This window comes from Spermophilus citellus, assembly GCF_964194105.1.
Source record: "Spermophilus citellus genome assembly, chromosome: 17".
Classification (NCBI taxonomy): Eukaryota; Metazoa; Chordata; class Mammalia; order Rodentia; family Sciuridae; genus Spermophilus; species Spermophilus citellus.
In genome coordinates this window covers 62,406,265-62,429,285 of record NC_138199.1, presented here as the reverse complement: position 1 = coordinate 62,429,285, position 23,021 = coordinate 62,406,265, and the positions used below count along the sequence as shown (strand labels likewise).

The window sequence follows — 23,021 nt, the reverse complement described above, 5'->3', positions numbered from 1 at the left end:
AAAACACATCTACACATGGACGATGTGTGGGTGGGAATAAAGTAAACATGAAATTATCTGTTGTGTGAGGAAGTTGGTATTTATGGGTAACTTTTATATTATAATGTTACTTGAGTAAATAAAACTGAGGCAGGGGAATTGGAGGAAGGATTTTAAGGTATTCAAAGGAACCAAATCTCACTATATTTCCACAGGACCCAACTAGGTGCTCAGTAAGTGGTACGTTGAACATGCTTTGCCCTGGTCAGCCATAGAGGATCACTCACAGGGCACCCGACCACCAACACCACCATTTTGACGTCACCAGGACCTACAATAACATACCAGACTTGACCTGGGAATGTAGTTGAGGGTTTCACCCAAGTTATTTCTCTTTCACCAGCTTTTCACTTCCTTTTCCTGATTTTTTTTCTCTATATCTTTTCAGGATCATATAAGAGAAAGTTCCGCTCTTACAACCATCTCTTTTCCTCCCTAATGTTAATTAAAAATTAGCTGGGCATTTCAGCATACACCTCTAATCCCAGTGACCTGATAGCCTGAGGCAGGATGATCCCAGGTTCAAGGCCAGACTGGGCAGTTTAGTGAGACCTTGTTTCAAAATAAAAAATAAAAAGGGTTGGGGATGTAGCTCAGTGGTAGCGTGTTATGCCTAGCATGCATGACCCCTATATTCAATTTCAGCACTGAAAAACAAAAAAAAGTAGGGGGTGGGGAGGAAAAAAAGAAAAAAAAAGATATAAAGAAAGAATTTAAAGGGTTTAGGATGCAGCTCTGTGGAAGGGTGTCCCTGGGTTCCATCCCACCAGCACCTAAAAAAACCTGACCAAACAAACAAACAAACAAAAAATATACCAATGGAGTTGTTAGACTCTGGATTTAAAGTTGGGTTTGAATTCCTGCTCTTAACCAAGTCATCTGACCCCTCCATCCCTCAGAGTCATCATTTCATCAGTGGAGAAAATGTTCCTCATGTTTATCACACATAATAATTACTGAGCACTTTGCAGGTGCCAGGAGCTGTGCCTGGCACTGCCCCTGGGGGTCTGGAGGATGGCTGAGCTCGTGGGTGGGAAGGCCACAGCGCACTGTTCCATGCAGAGTGAGCTCATGGGAGTAAGAGCCCAAGTAGGGTGGCTCTTTTGCAGGAGAATTTGGCAGCATTTATCAAAAGCTTTTAATAGCACAAACTCTTTGACCCCAGAATTCACTTCTTAGCAATTTAACTTAAGGAAATAATTAAGAATTTCTACCAAGGACTGGGGATGTGGCTCAGGCGGTAGCGCGCTCGCCTGGCATGCGTGCGGCCTGGGTTCAATCCTCAGCACCACATACAAACAAAGATGTTGTGTCCGCAGATAACTAAAAAATAAATATTTTTTAAAAAAAGAATTTCTACCAAGATTTAACTATACAGCATAATTTTAATAGCAATGATTTGTGGGAAAACCAAAGTCCAACAATATAGTGTCCACTGAGTACACTGAACTAGATCCCCAGCCCTGCATTCATGTTTTTAAACTTGAGTGTCCAAAGCACCTGGGGAGCTTGTTTACAATGCCGGTACCCAAGTCCACCTCAACCCTATCAAATTAGCATCTCAGGGAGAGCGGATGTCTGGATTATAAAGAAGAGTCCCCAGCAGTTCTGAGGCAAGCAAGAGTTACAGACTACTGTGCACCCCCAAGTGTTAACACTGGTAATCGCTGATTCATGGGATGGCTGTGTGTTTTTATTTTCTTTGTATTTTCTGTCATTAAAAATAATCTGTACATGTGTCTAACTTTTGTTTCAAACTTCATCTATGTGGGTTTTGCCCATCTGTGCAGAGTTCTACAACTAAGGGGAAAGAGGGAGGGGAGAAGTGAACCCAGAGGCTCTGAGGAGGACCTAAAGGTACATGAGATCAGTGACTCAATCCTGGCCAAGTCACTGTCAACAAAAAGCTAGAAGTATTGCAAAGTTCTGTCTTGGATTAAGAAGTAAGTTCACAAATGTTTGTTGACATCAATAATATATTATTTATAATGATTATAAATAATTAATATTTGTGGAAGACCATGCAGGAAACTGCATGTCCATCCCTGACTGCAGCCCCTGCTCTCTCACTCACTACGTGATCCCAGTTGAGACTCTCGTAGGCTGGGTAAGGTAGCACAGGCCTTTTCTGTGATTGAATGATCATACTAATGATATACTTACCACTATAGCTCAGTGGTAAGTACATGCTTAGCATGCTTGAAGCCCTGAGTTCAATACCCAGCACCCAAAAGAGCTGGGGCAGTTCACAAGTATTGAGTCAGGTCAAACCACTTTCCCATCCTGCATTAGGATCCCTGCCAATCTTCAGGGCTTCAGCCTGCCAGGAAACATACAGGATGATTACAACCATGAGAATGAGACATAACCTAAAAGTCCAAAGGGCAAGTTATGTATGTCCAGACAACAGAATCCTACAGTCCAGAGAAACGTTGAGTGGAAATACATGGATTACAAATCAACAAAAGAAACATGAAACCTCTATGTTAAGTTTTTTTTATAGGAAAAGACAAAGGGAGGGAGAGGAGAGGCAATCTGGAAGGCTATTCTCCAAAATGTTAATAGTGATTGTTTCTTAGTTAGTGCTGAAATTTCAGGCACAGGTTGAGTATCCCTTATCCAAAATACTTGGGACTGGAAGCATTTCAGATTTTTGGTTTTTCAGGATTTTGGAATATTTGCATATATTACATAATGAAATATCTTGGGAATGGGACCCAAGTCTAAATGCAAAATACATTTGTGTTTCATAAATTTTTGGCAGTATTTTTAGAAAGCCTCTGTTTTGACTGCGACCCCTCACATGAGGTTATGTGTGGAATTTTCCACAATGGCATTATGTCAGTGCTCAAAAAATTTCAGATTTTGGAGCATTTCAGATTTCATATATATATTATTTTTTGGATTAGGAATGTTTACCTTGCATTTTTTTGGAGGTGTGGGTAACTTTCTTCTATTGTTTGAATTGTATTTTTTAAGTAGGTATCATTTTCATAATCATATAAATGTATTCTTATCTTGAAAACATTTATATGTTTATTTTTCAGGCTTTAAATTTTATTTCTTTATTTTTGTCTTTTTGCAGCCTCCCTCCAGTTGACTAAGTGCAGTTCCATGGATGTTAAGCTGGGGGAGGGGAAAAGCACTAGTCCAACAGAGAAAGTGGCTCCTTTAGGGGGTAATGATGGAAAGTACAAACCCAGTCTGGCGACCGGAGGCTGGGGTAAACCTGTCTTACCTCTTAGCGCTTTGCAAAACTTAACAAAAAGGCCAAAGTTATGGAGAAAGATGGAAGATAAAAAAGATGTTTCCCAAATAAGATTTTAAAATGAACAACAAAGGGGAAAAGTACCTGCAGCAAATATGGCAAGAAGGTCACAAAAATGAGAAAGACACAGAGACCACGATCATTCTAAGATGTTAAGCCCGGATTAGACAAACCAGGAAGGTCATAATCAGACAGTTCATGAGGAATTACTAACTGTTCACAACAAACCTTTGGAGAATGTTTACAAGCAGTTTAGACACTGTAATTTTTGTCTGGATCAAACCATTGGCCACACACTTGTGTGTTCAGTTTGGGAAAATATAGAGAGCTGAACACTTGTGATGTGTCTGTTTTTCAGTATTTGTATTATATACCACAAATTAAAATGTCATTATTTACTTATTTTGTGATGCTGGGGACCAAATCCAGGGCCTGGTGCATGCTAGACAAACACATTACCACTGAGGTACATCCTGAGTCCCTAAGAATTGAATTATTGAAGTATTGCAAAGTTCTGTCTTGGATTAAGCAGTAAGTTCACAAATGTTTGTTGACATTAATAGTATATTATTTATAATGATTATAAATAATTAATATTTGTGGAGGACCATGCAGGAAACTGCATGTCCATCCCTGACTGCAGCCCCTGCTCTCTCACTCCCTACGTGATCCCGGTTGAGACTCTGGCTGAAGCTCCTTTTCTGTGATTGAATGATCACACTAATTCCTTCTTTTCACAGATAAAGGAGCAAGAGGCTGTATTGGGTGGGCCGTTGGTGGAGAAGGGGGCAGGCGGCGGACTGCAGCCACACAGCCACCTTTTGCTGGTGTGGGCCTTGAGTGCGTCTTCTGGGAAACCCCTCTGAGGTGTTTAAGCCTGCAAAAGGTTTAAAAACAACTGAGGGACTGTAAAGGAGAGGGTCCCCTCCCAGGGTGGCTCTGAGGCTCTACGTGGAGTGGAGTCACGTGCTGCACACTTGGACCAATTCCAGGATGGTTTTAGGGCAGGACGGAGGCGTGGCTGCAGTCACGTGACTGGAGAGCAAGGCCTGACAGATCTCCTTTAGGCAATGCATTAAATAAGGGCCTTGGGGAAAGAAAGTAGAGTAGGGGGACCTCATGCCAACCTGAAAGGAGACATCAGGTCAGGAGAACATCCTGTGACTTGCTACTCTCTGATGCTTTAACCATAGCAACTTCTTCTGGGTTAAAATACCCGTTTCTGTTCCTCACAGCCTCAACCACAGCAGCCCTTCCTTAGTTAGTTTTACCCTTACCCCTAGCAAAGGCTGGGGCCTCCAAAGCAGACGCCTACCCAAAGTGCTTCCTCTTTCCAATGGCCAAGTCAAAACTACCAGCTGAGAGCGGGGCGCTGTGGCTTATGCTTGTAATCCCAGTGGCTTGGGAGGCTGAGACAGAAGGATTGCGAGTTCAAAGCCTCAGCAACAGCGAGGCACTAAGCAACTCAGTGAGACCTTGTCTCTAAAATACAACATAGGGCTGGGGATGAGGCTTGGTGGTCGAGTGAGTTCAATCCCTGGTACCCAAAACAAACAAACAAAAACTACCAGGTGAGACCACTCCTCTTAAACAGGAAGTGAAATGATGCACTTGTGATTGGCTTATTACATCCAAAGCATAAAGAAAGAGCTTGATTGGTCCACATCAGCAGCCCTCATTAAAACAGACCCTGCCAGTCTGCTGAGCCAGTAGATAAAACAATAAGCAGTGAACCACAGCTCCCCACCAGTCCATCACTAAAGGAAACAAACCATAGTCAGAGTGTACTGTGAGGCTAAGCTATGATGTTTGGAGAGTTAGGTGTGTGTGTGTGTGTGTGTATTTAAAACTGGGGATTGACCCAAGGTTGCTTAACCACTAAGCTACATTCCAGCCCTTTTAAAAAATTTTTATGTTGGATAGGGTCTTGCTTAGGTCCTTGCTAAATTGCTGAGACTGGTTTTGAACCTGTGATTCTCCTACCTCAGCCTCCCAAACCACTGGGATTACAGGCGGGCTTCTTAAATACATTGTGACTTACATTTTCAATTTACAATGGATTTCTTAGGACAAAACCCCATCATAACTTGAAAAGCATCTATATTATTACATCAATCTTGGAAATATTGTGAGAAGTAAAAAATGGTAAATTGCTTTAGTTTTTTTTTTCTTTTGCTTCAGTTTTTGATGGCTGGTAATTTAAAACATTTTGTGTAGGCTTATTGGACATTGTATTTGTTCTTCCTGAATTCTGTTCATAATCTTTATATTGTTACCTATTTGGATATAGGTGCCTAAAAATTACTGGAGGTTTCTTATTAGTTTATATGAGCTAGTTGCCATGTAAATTATAGATTTCTTTCCCCTGTTTGACGTCCTTTTAAAATTTTATTTGGACCCTCTTTGGTCACTAGTGACAGTTCTCCTACTAAGGGTAACCAATCTTCTATGAATAACACAGATCAGTTTTGTTGGATTTATGGTATTTTATACAGATGGGGGTCATATACTATGAACTGGCATCTGGCTCAATGTATTTGTGAGCTTCATCCATTCTGTCATAGGTGTTTATAAATTATTCATTCTCATTGCTCTATGGTATGATATTCAATTGTGTGAAGATCCCATAATTCATCTGTTCTACTCTTGATGGCCATTTGAGTAGTTTTCAGTTTGGGGCTAAGTTTTAGTTTTGCCTATTAAGAGTAATGCTGCTCACAACACACAATAGCTAAACTGTGGTACCAACCTAGATGCCCTTCAGTAATGAATGGATAAAGAAAGTGTGATATACACACACAATGGAATATTACTCAGCATTAAAAGAGAATAAAATCATGGCATTTGCAGGTAAATGGAAGGAGTTGGAGAATATAATGCAAAGTGAAGTTAGTCAATCCCAAAAAACCAAATGCTGAATGTTTTCTCTGATATAAGGAGGCTGTACTCAGATAGGGCAAAGGGGAGGGAGTGGGAGGGAGGGGGCAAGGGGGTTAAAAAAAATGGTGGAATGAGATGGACATCACTACCCTAAGTACATGTGTGAAGAAGACACGAATGGTGTGAATATACTTTGTATACAAGCAGAAGGATCACAAGGATGAGGCCAGTCTCAACAACTTAGTGAGGTCCTTAACAAAATAAGAAGGACTGGGGATGTGGCTTAGTGGTAAAGTACCTTTGGGTTCAATCCCCAGTGCCCCTATAAGCCCCTGTAAAAACAAACAAACAAATAAAAAGGAAAAAAAGGCCAAGCTGTTTTTTGATTTTTTTTGGGGGGGGGTGGATACTGGGAATTGAACCCAGCAGTCCTTCCCCAATCCTAATTTTAATTTTTTTTTTAATTTTGAGACAGGATCTCACTAAATTATTGAGGGTCTTACAAGTTACTGAGGCTGACTTTGAACTTTTCATCCTCCTGTCCCAGCTGAGTTTGAGACTTTGTCTCAAACAATAAAAAGAGCTGGTAATGTAGCTCAGTGGTAAAGTGGCCCCTGCCCAATCCCAGTACAAAAAGGAAAAAAAAAATATATATATATATCCAAAATATCTCTTGGGTGTTTTATTTTTGCAAGGGGAGGCGAGATACTGGGGATTGAACCCAGGGGCACTTAACCTCTGAGCCACATCCTCAGCCCTTTTTTGTATTTTATTTAGAGACAGGGTCTCGCCAAGTTGCTTAGGGCCTCACTAAATTACTGAGGCTGGCCTTGAACTTGCAATTCTCCTGCTTCAGCCTCCGGAGCTGCTGGGATTATAGGTGTGCGATACGACACCTGGTTTGGGTGTGATTTTGGTATTAGGTTATGTAGGAGAATATTTTTAGTTGATACATGGTTTAAAAGGTATGAAATGTCATGTGTACAACTAACTTTCAGAGTTTTATTAGATACCTACCCCTACACACACACACACACACACACACAAATATTAAGGTAAATGTGGCAAAATGTTAACAGTTGTGCTTCTGGGTGAAGACTATCCGTTGCTTGGGGTTTTTTTTTTAACCTTTTTCAATGATTGAGAAAGAGTATTGTCTTATATATAATCCTCTGGGATTGTTTTCCTGGCCTGATGTCATATCTTTAAGAGTCGCTCAAGTTGGTGCATGCAGCTGAGGTTCACTCTTTGACTCCTGCATTGCATTTCATCAGGTGTCTATAATTTATGTGTCCGAATTTCTTTTGATGTACATTCTTCATTTTGGCTTTGTTCTGCTATTACAAACAGGGCTTCAAAGCTATTTCCAAACCACCAATGCTCCTTGAGTCCTTCAGAAATGAGGTTGAGCACCTCTGGGGTCATGCCAACACTCCGTACTCAGGGACCAGAGTGACAGCAGAGCCGTTTCCTATCAGGCGGTTCCTCCCGGCCAGGCTGGTCTGACTTGTTCTCTTTGCTGTCTGACAGATTCCTGTTTCCAGCTCTGAGATTTCAGAGCCCACCTATGGCTTCTCTTTGAGGGAACTTAAAATTGCACCTAAAAATGAAATCGGTGAACATTTGACTAGTTTCTTGTAGATTTTGGAGGGTTGGCTCTCAGAAGACAAGGTGCAGCAGGAGGGCAGGAACCTGGCCTGGCTAGTTCACGTGGCACTCTCGGCACCAAACACCATGCCTGGCAGTTGTCAGTGGTCAGGGAGAAAACAGGACCAAGGAAAAGAGTCCACTAACGGACGAGCACAGGGGCGCCAGGACTGGGCATGTGCCTTGGTTGAACTGTGTGCATTTCATTTTATAAGATTGCCCTGTCGTCATGGGACCTTTCTTGGACTTATTTCATGCTCTGACATTAGTCATCTATTTGCCACTTAGGCTATCACTTAAATTCTCCATCGTGTAGTTTCCAGTTTGTTTTGCTGCTATGAATAGCACTTTTATGAACATATTTTTCCTCTTTCAGATTAATGCCTTATAAATTCTCTAAAGTGGAATTATGAATTCAAAGGATATAAAATCTTGCAAATCGGTTATATTTCGCCCAAGAGATCGAATCTTGAAAACTGAACTAATTTACAGTGCCCTAGTTATATCTACTGATTTCCAAACAGTTCTGCTAAGATTCGTTTTTCTGTTTTTACTATTTTTTTTTTGGGGGGGGCGGGGGTGGTTACTGGGAATTGAACTTGGGCACTCAACCACTGAGCCACATCCCCAGCCCTATTTTGTATTTTATTTAGAGACAAAGTCTTACTGAGTTGATTAGAGCCTTGCTTTTGCTGAGGTTGGCTTTAAACTCACAATCCTCTGCCCCAGCCTTCCGAGCCGCTGGGATTACAGGCATTCGCCACCGCACCCATCTGTTCTTACTAGTTTAAGTATTTAAGTATTTAATTTCTTGGGATCTTTGCACCTTCTATGCAACATATGACAGCTGAATTTCCTCAAGTGTGATCAGCTGTAACTTGAAATTAAATTCTTTTTTCGGTGCTGGGGACGAACCGAGAGCCTCACACAAACATTAAGCTCAAGTTGCAAAACTGAACCACACCACTCCTCAAGTTTTCTAATTGTAGACCAGTTGTCTCAATAATATTTAAAAGTAAAGATTTCTCTTTCCCTATATGTGTAATATGAATTGTAATGCATTCTGCTGTCATATATAAATAAAAATTAATTTAAAAAAAGAAAAAAAAGATTTCTTTTTCCATTAGACTGTTGTTTTTGTATATAGCACATTGAGTTTTTATATCAGTTTAAATCTACTTCTGGAATTTCTTCTAGTCCATTGGACTTTATCTACTGTTTATTTTAACTCAATGCCATGTGTTTTCCATGATTGGGACACCATCTAAAACTTGAAAGGTCAACTCTCCTCATTGCCTTTCTATTTAAAAACAACAACAAAAACCAAACAAAACAAAACAAAACAAAAAAAAACTTATTTGGAACTCTTGTCTGCTTTATTTTTGTTTTTCCATCTCAACAAATATTTACTAGATGCCACCATGCCAAGGGTACTGAACCTGTGGTGTAGGGATTAAAAGGTCCTGCCCAGGGTCTGGGGATGTAGCTCGGGGTGAAGCATAGTATGCCGGAAGCCCTGGGTTTGATCCCAGGCACTCTCCACAAAAAAAAAAAAAAAAAAAAAAGCCCCTGCTCAGGCAGTGCTTTTAATTCAGAAAGGGAGGAAGTGGCCTCTCCAGGGAGGAGCTTGAGGAGCTCAGGAGAGAAAGACTCCTTCCAGCTGGGCATCCTCCAGTGTGACTGCTCAGGTGTGAGCCAGGTGAGGCCTCTGTAAGGGAAGGCCAGGGTGCAGAGACAGACCTGTGGGAAGCTGGTGCTTCTGGAAGGGGAAAAAACAGGCACAGAGGCTTCACTGGACAGCACATGGGGCACTGTGGGTAACAGCAAGTAACTCAGTTAAGACTCATGCAAGGGGTTGAAAAGAAAGGGAGGATCTGCTGGGCGTGGTGGTGCACGCCTGTCATCCCAGCAGCTCAGGAGGCTGATGCAGGAGGATCGTGAGTTCAAAGCCAGCCTCAGCAAAGGTGAGGCGCAAAGCAATTCAGTGAGACCCTGTCTCTAAATAAAATACTAAATAGGGCTGGGGGTGAGGCTTGGTGGTCAAGTGCCCCTGAATTCAATCCATGGCACCCTCCCCCCCAAAAAAAGGAAAAAAAGGGCTGTGGATATGGCACAGTGGTTAAGCACTTGGTACCAAAAAAAAAAAAAAAAAAAAAAGTGGGTTTGGCGGGCAGAAGCCTGGCTGAGAAAGGCTTTGAATTCATTCAACAAGTTTAAAACTTATAAAGCTGCCTTTTAGGATCATGAACTAGGCAGCAATGGCAGCTCTGGACTGAGGATGGAGAGGAAGCTGGAGGGAGAAACCATGGATGCAAACGGCATCACAAGAACTAGAGGACAGAATGTCCATCAGCTGGGTGCAGTGGCACACACCTGTTATCCAGCTACTTGGGAGGCTGAGGCAGGAGGATCTCAAGTTTGAGACCAGCCTTCACAACTTAGTGAGGCCCTAAGTAACTCAGTGAGACCCTGTCTCTAAATAAAATACAAAATAGGGCTGGGGATGTGGCTCAGTGGTTAAGTACCCCTGAATTCATTCCCCACTACCAAAAAATAAAAATAAATAAAAATAAAAAGGGCTGGAGATGTAGATCAGTGGAAGAGCACCCCTGGGTCCAACACCCAGTACTGCCCCCCAAATTAGTTACAGTTAGGACTTTGTACATTGAGTATGTGTTTGGTCATATTTGAGTCCCTCTATGTTGATAGTCTCTCTTCCTAATAATAATAAAAATGGCAATAATTTAATATTATTTCCTAAGAAATGATTCTGTGCCTAGTATTGTACTGGCTACATCTTTCAGACATACTTATCTCATTTGTTTGTAATTCTCACAGGAACCCTACAAGGGGAACATTATTGTTCCCATAAGTGTCCTAAATGAAGACACTTGAGCCTCTACCTGAGGTCCCACAGCTGATGAGTGGCATTAATCTTGGTCCCTTGAATCCTGCCCCTATTTATGGAGAGGAACACGCCAGCCACACTCCTACTCCTGCCTCAGTCTACAGGAAAGAGGACCCGTCAGTGATAGCCACTTCACACTACCCTCCCAACACCTTGGGGACAACAGGGAAGCCTGGGGAACTCTGTTTCCTTCATTTCCCTTTAGAAGGACCCAGCCCCCCATAGATGTGTTTCACCACTTCTTTTTGAGATGAGCCCTGAGAAAAGAGCCCTCAGTCCCATTCTGGGATTTGTCACTGTGGGTGATGTCTGTGTGTTTGTCTTCCTGCAATTCAGGGGAACACAAGAGGTAATGACCAGGACCCCTGAGTGTCCTCAGGATCCTAGAATCCTGAAGGAAAGGTCAGTGGTAGCCAGGGAGAAGGGAGAGGAGGGCCTGCAGGCCAAGGGAGCATGAGGGCAAAGGCCTGGTGGTGCAGGAGGAGGGCCAGGCAGGACAGGGCAGAGGGTGCCGAAGGGAGCAAAGGCGCAGGGGCCGAGGTTTCAGCTTCTTCCTGCAACAACGCAGGAGAACAGAATGCACACTCAGAGGGCTACAGGGGGGAAGAGGCAAGGCTGGGGTGGGCAGAAAGTGTGGACCCAGCAGAACGAGTGGGAGGGTCTGTGCTAGAAGGGTGCAGTGCCAAGGGCCTGGGAGAAGGGACAGAGTTCCCAGGAGAGGAAGAAGGGCAGGAATGAACCAGAGCTGGACCAACTCCATCTGTTTCCTAAGAGGCTGTGGCAGGCTGACCCTGGGATTGGCCTAGGCAGCAGATGCCACCTTACAGCCTTCTACTGGCCTGCTGTTTACTGACTCATCCCCTAGCTGAGGAGTACCTAGGATTTGCAGTGCCCAGGTTGGGTTCCAAGAGCTGTGTCACCACTCCAGTGGCCCACCCCAACCAGACTTATAGGACCTAATTCTGGGAAAGGGGTCCTCCCATCCCATGCAGGACTAAACAGGAAGACACACTTCCTGTCAGCAATGCCTGGCCCTCCAAGTCCAGGGACCCCCACTGGAACTGCAGGGGTTGGTAGGCTCAAAGGAGGGACAGGCCTTGACCATCTGTCAGCACTGCACAGTCTCAGTAAACACACTGAACAAATGAATGAGCTTGTGACCCTCTGACCTAAGGGGTGCCAGGCTGGGGAACCGTGAGTCCCTAACTCTGTACTTGTTTATTGACATCACCTCGGAAGGGGCACTACAGTGACCCTGAGCACACTGAGGGGGCAAGATCCCTGAGTCCTGGGCCCACTGGGACATGGGGGAGCAAAATGCCCAAACAGTTGCCCTGTAACTCAGGGCTGCTCACTCCACCCTCCTCCTCAGGATCCCTCTCAGAAGGACACAGGAGAGGGTGTCCTAGAGGACTTGGAGCTACAGAGAAAATTTCCAGCCTTCCCTAACATATGCCCCGGGGCTTCATCTGATCTGATACTAAAGGGTTCAGCCTCTCTGGCCTCACCTGCATTGGAATCCCATTTTTCCCACTTTCTAATGGTGTGGTCATGAGCAAAGTCACTGCTCAACTCTTGACTCTCAGGGCATAAAGGGCAAGAGACGCTCATGGGGCTGTGAGAGGTGAGGAGCAGCTGCTGGAAAGCACTAGGCCCGTCTGGGCCTCCACTGCTGTGGTCATACCTCCATTTTTTTTTTTTTCTTTTGGTATCGGGGATTGAACTCAGGGGTACTAGACCACTGAGTCACATCCCAGCCCTATTGTGTATTTTATTTAGAGACAGGGTCTTACTGAGTTGCTTAGTGCCTTGTGGTTGCTGAGGCTGGCTTTGAACTTGAGATCCTCCTGTCTCAGACTCCTGAGCTGCTGGGATTACAGGCGTGCGCCACTGTGCCCAACCCCAGCCCTTTTTTGTATTTCATTTAAAGAGAGGGTCTCACTGAGTTTCTTAGGGCCTAAGTTGCTGAGTCTGGCTTTGAACTCATGATCCTCCTGCGTCCGCCTCCGGAGTCACTGGGACTACAGGCATGTGCTATGGTGCCCGGCCTCATCTCTCCTTTTTAATGCATAAATCAATGGTGGATTCAAATGAAGACTCTCCTGGGAAGTTCACAGCATTCTCATCTCATCTGACCAAGTCACGGGATCATGTGGGATTGGAGAGCCAAGACTTCTCTGGTCTGAGCAAATGGACACCCAAACCCAGGCTTCCTCCTCCCACACCTCTATCCAGGGGAGAGCAGGGATCCATTGCAAGCACAGTGAGATGGGGCACCCCAGGCCCTGGCAGCTCACCGAGGGCCAGCAGCTACAGCAAGGAAAAGTGAGTTTTTCGGGGAAAGAAGAAGGCTCTGAACTCTGATTCCTGGGGGGAGCCAGCTGGAGGTGTGGGGAGCTTTTCTGGCTGGCTCTGGCGGCAGCTGCAAGTACCAGAGGCTTGCCACCCGATTGCTCTTAGAAGTAACATCCCTCCCTGTCCTTTGGACCAATGTCCTTCCTCATGGGAGGATTCCTCAAGGTCTTCTCATTTCACAACTAGGAGAGCAGATCCCCCTTTCCAATCTTCTGTTCCAAAACTGCCAGCGCTTCTCCAGAGTTCCCACAGCCAGCCTGCAAGTTGCCTCCCCATTTTGGCCTCCCAGGAACCTGGCCAGTTTCTTTCAGGAGCCCAGCAAGCTTCCACATTATCCCCAGGAGAGCCCGGGCCACCTTTCTGGTCTCCCCTCTGCTCCTCTCCCTGCTCTGCAAAGCCTGGCCCACCCGACCTCTCTCTAGAGAGCCTCACTCCTTGAAGAGAGCTCTTTCTCTCTCTGGCTCTAGCCATTAAGCACTCCTGCCCCAGCCTTTCACTTCCTAGTTGCATGACTCAAATAAACTATCAGATCCCTCTTCGTCTCCATTTCCTCCTCTGCAAAAAGGGTCTAACAATACCTGTCTCCTTGGGTGTCTTCAGAATTAAATGAGAAATGGCACCCTGAGCCTTTTAGCATGGCTGTGAGCCATGAGCAGGCACCCACCAGTGGAATCCCACCTCCCCATCCTGTTAAATGTTTTCCGTTTCATTCTCCCACAAGGGATGCATCTTACACTCTTCTCTCCCTCCCTCCCGAAGTCCCTGGCTCAGTGCTGAGCAAACTGAATGCTCCAAAAGTGCAGTAATACATCAATTAACTCAGAGGACACCTCCAGAAACAAGCTCTGTGGGGCACTCTCAGGGGTGGAAAAAAGATGGACCCTGTCACTGCACACCAAGAAGGCCCTGAAACCCCTTGGCCCCAAAAGGCTCCCTGTTGGTGGTCAGGAAACCGCCCACATAGCCCCTCCCTGGGGCGTTTTCACCACCACGCTGGACTGCCAAGCAAACCACCTCCCACAGCATTTCCTGGGGCTCCCAATGCTGGTGGATTTCTCCCGGGGCTCACCTGATTCATCAGGTAAGAAAGATGAGGGCTCTTCGGGAAGGAATTCAGCCAGGAAGCTCTGCACAGGCTTCCCAGAGGAGGGACAAATGGCAGTTGGCAGGGTGGGGTCAAAAGCACCCCAGGCAGAGGGGGGAGATGTGTACAGAGGCAACAAGAAAGTTTGGCCGCAACTTCATTCACTTCCTGCTCAACTGCTCCAGTGGGAACCCCCGTCCCTCCCACCCATGTCCTCCCAGACCTGGGCTTCCTCTGGTGGAGTGATCCTTGCAGCCTAACCTCTGAGGCTGTGGGTACTGTGGTACAGGGGCACAGTTTTGGGGACAGCATGGAGGACCAGAAGCCAGTCAGGAGGCAAGGGGACCCACTCCTGGCCTCCTTGTTCTCCCTGACTGGGCCCCTCAGCAGGCACCTCCAGCTCCCTCTGCCCAAAGCTCCCTGGGGGAAAAGGCCGAGTCAGCACTCTGGCCACCACTCTCCCAGGGCTTGGCTTTACACAAGGGCCGGGGCTCTGGGAATGGCCATCCTCTTCCTCCTCCCTCCCACTGCTCCTTCACAGAGGAGTGAGGCTCAGGAAGGAGTGCAGGGAGGCCTGTGCTCTGTGTGCTTTGTGTTTGTCCAGCCTGCAACTCCAGGTTGGTCTGGAATTCAGGAGGGACTCTTCCTGGTGAGAATGTGGGTCGCCCTGGCCCGCCTTTCCTTCTCCTGGGCACATGTGAGTCTTGGATGCCCATGGTACACCAGGCCAGGCCAGAGGCTTCAGGCTTTCCAGGGGCTGTCTGGTCCTTGCACAGAACTGCATTCACTGCTCTGACTGTCCCCTTTCACTCACCCCAACCCCGAATTAAATGGGAAGCAAGAGTTGGTCCCAGCACCCAGCGCCTTTCACTCCTGTCAGCCCCCAAGATGTGGATCTTTTCCTTTAACTCCCATATTCTTGGCGATGGATCTGTCTATCCCCATATTTTGCTATCACCCTTGAAAAAGCAGCAGGAAGACAAGGGTACCATTTGGGGGTTTGTTTGGTTGGTTTTCTGTTGGTCGAGTTTTGGCATCTTTAGCAGCTCTTTTGCTGTTCAAGATCTGTCCACTCTGGAGGGGCCCCTGCTTGGCCAGGGCCGCCCAAACAGCATCTCTCTCTCTCTCTCTCTCTCTCTCTCTCTCTCTCACACACACACACACACACACACACACACACACTCACACACACACTCACACACAGGCACCCAGTCTGTCGTTTCATCTTCATGGCATAAAACTGTCCCCACAGAGCTCGACCGGAGCGTGGGGATGCCGCATGCCACAAGCCGTCCTTGAAGACCAAGTGTGGACAAGAAAAGATAAACAGCCCCCTCCCCGCCCGAGACGCGAGACGAGCGAAAGAACCCTTGAGCCCGGATGGTGCGGGACCCCAGTAGCGCACCAGTCCTGGGACAGGGCGAGGGACTCGCTGGGGACCGCTGGGCCGAGCCCCTGGTTCCCCGGGCGCGCAGGGCCGGCCGGGTGGTCCGGGAGGCCGGGCGGGGGTCCCGCAGCCCGCCTTCTCCCAGGCGGCGCCCCCGGCTCCCCTCCCCCGCCGCCCGCCACATCTGGTTCCACTCAGGTCCTCCCCCACCTCCAAGCGCGCTCCTCCTCCCCTCTCCTCCCCCGCTCGCAGAAAAGCCGAGACGATTTTTAAAAACCCAGTCACACACACAGGCACACGCACACACGCTTCTGGGGAAAAGAGTGGGGAAAGGAGGGAAAAGTCTGGAGAGGCCCGTTTCCCGCGCCCGGCCCCCGAAGTTGGCCAAGTTGGCAGCGCCTTACCCGGGAGGGCGGCGGCGGCGGCGGCGGCGGCGGCGGCGACGGCGGTGGCCCCGGGAGGGTTGAGGTGCAGGCCCCCCAGGAGCAGGACGCATCGCAGCAGGTGACGAGGCCAGCGTGCGGGGAACTGAAGGATGGGCCCCATCCCCGCGGCGCTCAGTGGACGCGGGACCAAGGGCGCAGGGGGCGGTGCGCGGTGGCAGCCCTGGCGATGGCTGAGGTGGCTGAGAGGCTCGCGTCCTCCTCCGGGTTGGGACGAAGTGATGCCTCCCGGGGAGGAGGAGGGAAGAGGCAGGCCGGGCGGAGGGAGGGCGGAGGGAGGAGCGCAGAACTCGGGAGGAGGGTTGGAGGGGCAGAGGGGAAGGGAAGCGGGCAGCGTGGGAGGGGAAGGGGAGGAGGCGTTGGGGCTGGGGACCAGGCTGCAGAGAAAGCGTCAGGAGGCAGAGAAGGGGGAGGAGGATCCGCGCGGTCAAGGAGGACCCCGGCGTGCGTTCTTTTTCTCCCGGTTTCCTAATCTCTCCCCGCCGCGCCTTCCCTCTCTTTTCTGTCCCGGCCTGGAGCCCCAGACGCTGCGTCACAACTCCCCAACTGGCGCGGGCGGGGAAGCAACTGCAAAACTTTCCGCAAACTTCACCGCGTGGCGGGACCTGGGCTGCGAAGCCCGGCCAGCCGAGGGCGGGGGCGAGTGGCTGACCCAGGTGGCTAGACCAGGCCGCCAGCACCCACTCCATCCCGGCCACACCAAGCCGCCAGCACCCCCTCCATCCCGCCTCCTTCTGCCAAAATTTCTAGCAGCCAAGCATCCGTTGCTTCTTTGCCTAGGACCACCCCTCCCGCGGTCTGGAGAAGGGGCGGAGCCCTGGGTCCCGCCACCAGGGCGAAGAATGGGGGAGGGGAAGTCAGGGCCCCAGTTAAGTCCGAAAGCCAACAGTTATTGCCCGTCCTGTTTTAGCATTTATGTGACCCCTGTGTTATTGTCACTGGCCGAATAGAAATGTAGCGCCTTTGCCGGTTGGAGCTGCATCCAGAAACCTGGAGAAAATCTGTCCACTTGATGTCCCAGAAGACCGGCATCACTCCCACCAACTGGCCGGTAGCAAAGGACCAAATGGAAATTTCATAAACCAGGAAGACAATCCAGTTATTCAGTATTACGCAACAGGCCGCTGCAGCGCAGAGCACTGGATTGGGAGTCAGGGGTTGGAGGCCAGCCCCAGGTCTACTCATATTCCCTGAGCAACCCTAGAAAAATCGCCTGTGATCCCTGGGCTAAGAGCAGAACTGAGACATTTGGATGGGGATCCTAAATGCAAAGGAGACTCACGTTCTCCCACCCCAAGTAATCAAATAAATACACTATGAAACTGTAATATAAATTTTATTGTTTTCCTGGGCTGTCCACCGTGGTACTTTTTTGGAACAAACAAGTTGGGCTTTTCTTTTTTTCCATCACTTAGCTCCTCCCATCTGTGCCAGCTGATTTTCTTGGCAAATAATCAGATCAGTGATTGCATGCCCCAAAGGCTGCACCCACCAAAGCCCCCTACAGTGTCTTGGAAAGGCTCCACTAGCCACACTCTGGTCCTGAAAGACAGTCAGCAGCCACACCAAAAAACCCCTGGCTACATGGCTAGCTTGGGCAGCCCTGACAAGGCCAGGTGGCCTTCTGGAAACTGCTTCTTCAATGCCCCTTGGGATGTGTCTTCTTGGTGTGGCATGTCCTGTGACCCCCAGGGCCCTGCACCCGAATGGCTGTGCTGGGGCTGCCTCCAAGATCCTCCTCTTGGTCTTTCCTCTACCAGCCCTGTATCTGCAAGAGATTTGAGGATTTGCCATCTTCAGCTGAGCCACCCTCTCCCTGTCTGAAGAGCACAAACTCAGGATACTTCTGGAATGGGGCTGGATCCCCGCTTCTTGACCAGCCTGAATAGGTTTTGGCATTCGCCCACTGACAGGGCAGAAGCCAACTCCCTGACATCACTGGACTGTGATGTGGCTCCAGGGAGTCCACCACTTGCCAGCACGCGGTCCACTATTTGTCCAGCAAGAGGTGGGCTTGTTCCTGTCCCCCACAGTCACTGAGCGTGTGCTGCTCCCCTGTGCCAGCTGCCGGGAGACACAGATGGGCAGGCACAGCCACAGCCCTACCAGCTCCATTTGGTAAGGAAAAGTAGATGAAATTTTTGCCACATTCCAGGCAGAGAAGATTCTGCTCAAGGGCTGAGAAGCATGAACGAGCACTGCATGGGCCAGGACAGAGGTCAGTTCAAGCCACTGAGGCCCTGTTCCAGTCTCTGCAGAAGGGGGCACTTCCTGCTGCAGCGCACCAGTGTTCCTCACTGCTCATCATCTATCTGAGCACAGGACTCCGGCCACCATCTGCCTTTGATCTTGAGCTCGAAAGGCAGAGAGCAGGGCCACATCTGGACAATTCTGTGGAGAATCCAGCCCAGTTCCCTACTTCTTAAAGCTCCTAGGCAGGCTTGGTTGTCAACAGAACATGGCCACAGTTTGCAGGAGCCTTGTGTGTTGTGAGGGCTGGGGATTTTTCGAGGAACCCAGCACCCAGATCCTTATCTGTTTTCAAGAAAGGCCAGAATCCTCTGTGCCCATGCCCCCCACCCCCACCCCTACTCCCATGAAAGCTCAGCTGAATGCTCTTTACTGAGGGCTTATGAGGTACCAGGCATCAGGCCAGATGCTTGCGTCTTAGTGAGGTTTCTGACTGGTTGCAGGAGATTTTTGCCAAGATGATACTTGCTGTAGTGGAATCAATACTGAGAAATGGCTTTCCACAGGCCCTGGGGCAAGGGGGCAGGGTGGTGTGTCTGTGATTTCATTAAGTTTAGTAAAAGGAGTGCAGACTTGGAGTCAGACCCAAGTTAAGAATCCGAGTTCCATTTACCCACCTTGTGACAGTTACTTTAGCTCTTTACTGTTAGCTCTTTCCAAGTTCATAATTCTTATTTGTAAATGGGCAACCTTGTTTTCTGTCTTCCTTTGCAATTTGAACATCAGGGCACTTCCCTTCAAATCCTGTCCCTTCATCTAGCCTGCCTCTCCCTGCCCCCTCCCCACTGCCTTTGAGATGTGCATGGGTCAGATTTATCAGGATTGGGACACTGGGTGTCCCAAGAACAATACAACCTCCCCTCACTGTCCCAACATCTCAAGTGTTTATGGGCAAAAATGGTATCTTGAAGTGTAAATGAATCCAGGCAGAAGCATCTTCATGCTCACTGTGCCTTGATAAACAAAACAAAACAAAACAAAACCCCACATTCACAAACAGGTCAAGTTGGGGCAGTGAAGTCAAGACCACACTGCGTTCCTGTTCTGCCATTCACTTAGCCACACATCCTTAACAAGTCACTTCCCTTCTGAGCCTCAGGAACCTCTGAGGAATGCATTTGGGTATGGGTACTCACTGTGCTTAGTAGGTTCCTTGGCATGAGTGTCCTCTTTTCTGGTTCTGGGGCTTAGCAGCTTCTGCCACTGGAGGGCACCCGGGAGAGCAGAGCACCCTTCCAGGCCAGGCCTACAACACAAACTGAGGAAAAGGGAGCACAAGCAGGGAGGAAGAAGGCAGCTGGGTGGTCAGGCAGGGTGGGAGGCTGTAAAGACAGACTTGGCAGCTCCTGCCTGAGGCAACTAGAGAAAGGGGTATGACCCTGTCTACCAGCTCCCTGGCTACGGTATCACAAATGAAAGCCCATGGGGCTCTACTCAGGCAAGCCACCTGCTCCACCAGAAGGCGGCAGACTCAGGATTCACATGGCCCCAAATATCCAAGTTTGGCTCTGCCTGCTCCAGGTTGTGCAGCCTTGGGAAAGTCTGTTTCCCCCACCTCCACATCACTGTGGAGTTTTGTGGTTGGTCTGATTTTTCTTGACTGGACTACCCCATTATGGCCACAAATCGAACTTGAGAAGAAAACTCTGCCCACTCTCCTTAGATCCTACCCTTTTCCCTCTTATGGGTAACACCTAGAAGGGCTTCTCCATCTCAGGAGGGCCTCTGAATGTAGTCCACTCACTTTCAACACAAGGCCTGTATTTGAAGAACACACTTTTAAAGTGACTCCCAACTCTGGCTTTTTCCCCTAGGGGCTGCAGATGGATACCTCACAGTGCCTTCCAGGAAGAAGGGGGTCTAGGAGTCCAGACTCTGATTCCCAAGAACATGGGGCATGAAATCCCACTTAGAGGAGCCACAGGAATGTTGTCAGCTGTCAGCAGGGCCCTGGAGTTAAGCTCAGATCAAGAGGGCTCAAGGACTGGGAGCCCAGGCTTCAGCAGGGGCCACAAAACCAATGTCTCTTAGATAATCACTGGCTCTGGTCTCTGCTTGGGAGCGAGAGGGGCAAAGTTGGCCTGAGGCACTATAGCAAGGAACGGAGGGGACCACAGAGTTGAGCTGAAGAATGAGCTACAGTAGAGTGGGATGTAGTCCCAGAATTTTCTATTGCCCTACCCAGTGAGTGCGAGTGAAGGTGAAGGACACTATATCACTCTGCTTTGTGAGGGCCTCTCCAATCTGGAGCTGCAGTACCTCCGAAGCCTGTTCCTGTGCTGGGGATGGGGCTGAGCCAGGAGTCTGGACTTCCTCTGGCCACAGCTCTGGCTGGGCTGGTAACTTCTGTACCTCCTTCCTTCTTTAAGATGCCGTCCTTGCTGCTGCCTGTCCCCTGCCTCCATCTCTCCAGCTCAGGAAGGACGGATGGGTTGGGATTTGCTCAAGACTCAGTACTTGTACCTCTGAAGCAAGACTGGGCCCAGCAACAGTGGCCCAGAGGATATAAAAGCAAAGGGTGGTTTTGCAGGAATAGAGCCAGCCTTCCCTAGGCGTCTGGCAGAGTAGAGCCCTGGACCAAAAAAAGGAGCCAGGTGGCTGCATCCAGCTGACCTCACCATCCCTAACCCAGCCCAAGAGGCTGGCCAAACTTTTCCCAGCCCCCAGTGGAACAGCAAATAGTAGATGGGGCACCTTGGAGACTTTGCAATGTTTTCCAGCTTTCTAGAGGGTGGTGACCAGCATAAATGTCATAGTGCATTGCATGTGAGTGAAGTTCTATTCTGTGGAATATGTACTGGGTGGAGATGTAAAGTATATCATGGAGTTGCTGCCATTCAACAAATCTGAAGAACACTGCTATTGAGGACCAGCTGCGTTCCCCCCCAGCTATTCCTGCTGAGTCCCTGACCAAAGCACTGCATCTAACACACCACCCCATTTCCTTATGTCATCTCCAGGGTCCCTCACCCACCCACAGAGGGCTCTACTTGCCCTTCACAGACACTTCAGCAGGCCATACTGCCTGGAGTCCTTCAGCCAGGCCCTAGGCTCACTGTAACCATAGGATGGCAGGTGAGGCTTGGGCAACCTTGACCTATTCCTGCTTATCCAACCAGGACACTTAAGAGCAGAAGATATATTTTCTACAGGTAGGGCAGGATTGTACCTTTCTAACTATAGACTACAGAAGCAGATGATCTTGGGGAACTTTCAGCACTAACGTTCTATGAAGCCACACACCCATTTTCTCATCTAAATTCACTTACAGCCTGCACTTCAGGGACAGGGATACTGTCCAGACTGGCTGGTCCTAAAAGTAGACTTCCAACATCGACTAGCCAGGAGGGAGAGGAGAGACCAGTGATAGGATTAGGGCAAAATATGATTGGATTAGGATTGGCCTAATTAGGGCAGAACTAGAACTTCTGCTGGCAATCCAAGAGCCACCTTCATTCACAACCATCTCTCCCCAAAGATCGCACTCAAGAGAATCCACTTGACAAAATTTTCAACCTGCAGTCCCCTTCCCAGTCACTGCAGCTCTACCCACTGACTGTCACCAACCTCCATGGGCCCGTTTCCTGGTTGTAAAATCAATGAGATACTTCTACCTTGCCTATGCCTAGGCTAAGAAGCAACACAGCTAAGAAATTTCTTTGCAAAGCAGAAGGCTGAATCCCTTTCCTTTGCCCCTCCTGAAGCTTAAGTTGCTGGAGTTATACAGGAGGCCACCATTGCTGGCTTCTCCATGAGGCTAACAGGGCTGAGATTTGCAGAGTCCTCTGGCTGGACACTTCCCATCACACCCAGGAGGCCTGATCAAGGGCCAATGGGGTGGGGCCAAGTCAGCCAGCCAGCCAGCTGCCCTCTGACCCTCACACCATGGGGTCTCCTGCCCAGAACCTCACTCATACACACACCCTTCACTGACTGTAGCCAGACTTGGGCCCCTGCTGGGCTCCTCCAGCACAATAGCACTCTTGTATTCCCTGCCCCCAAGAGGTCTCAGACCTGCTCCCAGGCCGGCCTGTTTTCCCAGCCTCTGGCAGGTTCCTCCAACCCACCCACAAAGCTCACTAGCAGCACTTCCTCTTCAGCTCTCCTATCCTCCCTGCAAGCTCTCCATTACTCTCTCCTCCCCACTCCTCCCAAGAACTGGGGCAGGCCAGCCCCAGGTTCTCCTTACACACAGACCGCCCCCCCCCCAATCCAGGCTGCCCCTTAGGTTCAGAAGCAGTTAGATACCAATATTGAGTTATTGTGTATTTTAAGAGAAGGCCCAGGGTAAGAATCTTTGCTCAAAGGAGGGAATGGTTCTTGAGTGTATTGTCAGAGGCTCTCAATGTTGGTCCCCACCATGACAGCCAATATCTGACAACAAAGGGTCTCATCTCTGACTTCCAGATGGGTGAGTTCAGAAGAGGCCCGAGGGCTGGGGGTGTAATTCAGTAGTAGAGCACTTGCCTAGCATGCTAAAGGGCATGAATTTGGTTAAAAAAGAATTTGGGGTCTAGTGACCCCACCTAGACCATCCCTAGATGTGTTCTCAAAAGTGAGCCTGCATTATCATCACCTGGAGGTGACACCAGAAAGCTAAGCCCCATAACTAGCTGTCAGTGTTTGCATGTGAGTGAAGTTCTATTCTGTGGAATATGTACTGGGTGGAGATGTGAAGTGTGAGGCTGGCAGGGCCTCTAGTTTCTCATCAGTGGGTGGGGTGGGGGCCTGAGACTGCACTTCTAACAAGCTTCCTGGTA

General features: G+C 48.6%; 1 protein-coding gene across 2 annotated transcripts in view; it reads right to left on the bottom strand.

The window, feature by feature from the left end:
- MRC2 (mannose receptor C-type 2) overlaps nucleotides 1-17,171 on the bottom strand; it is a 57,905-nt gene extending 40,734 nt beyond the window's left edge. Inside the window, exon 1 of one of the 2 annotated variants that reach the window (XM_081270908.1) lies at nucleotides 15,973-17,171. In XM_081270908.1, coding sequence (XP_081127034.1) covers nucleotides 15,973-16,114 — 142 coding nt within the window. In that variant the 5' untranslated portion in view covers nucleotides 16,115-17,171. The remainder of the gene's footprint in view (nucleotides 1-15,972) is intronic. The other variant, XM_081270909.1, reaches the window with a different exon arrangement.
- Between the last annotated feature and the right edge of the window lie 5,850 nt (nucleotides 17,172-23,021).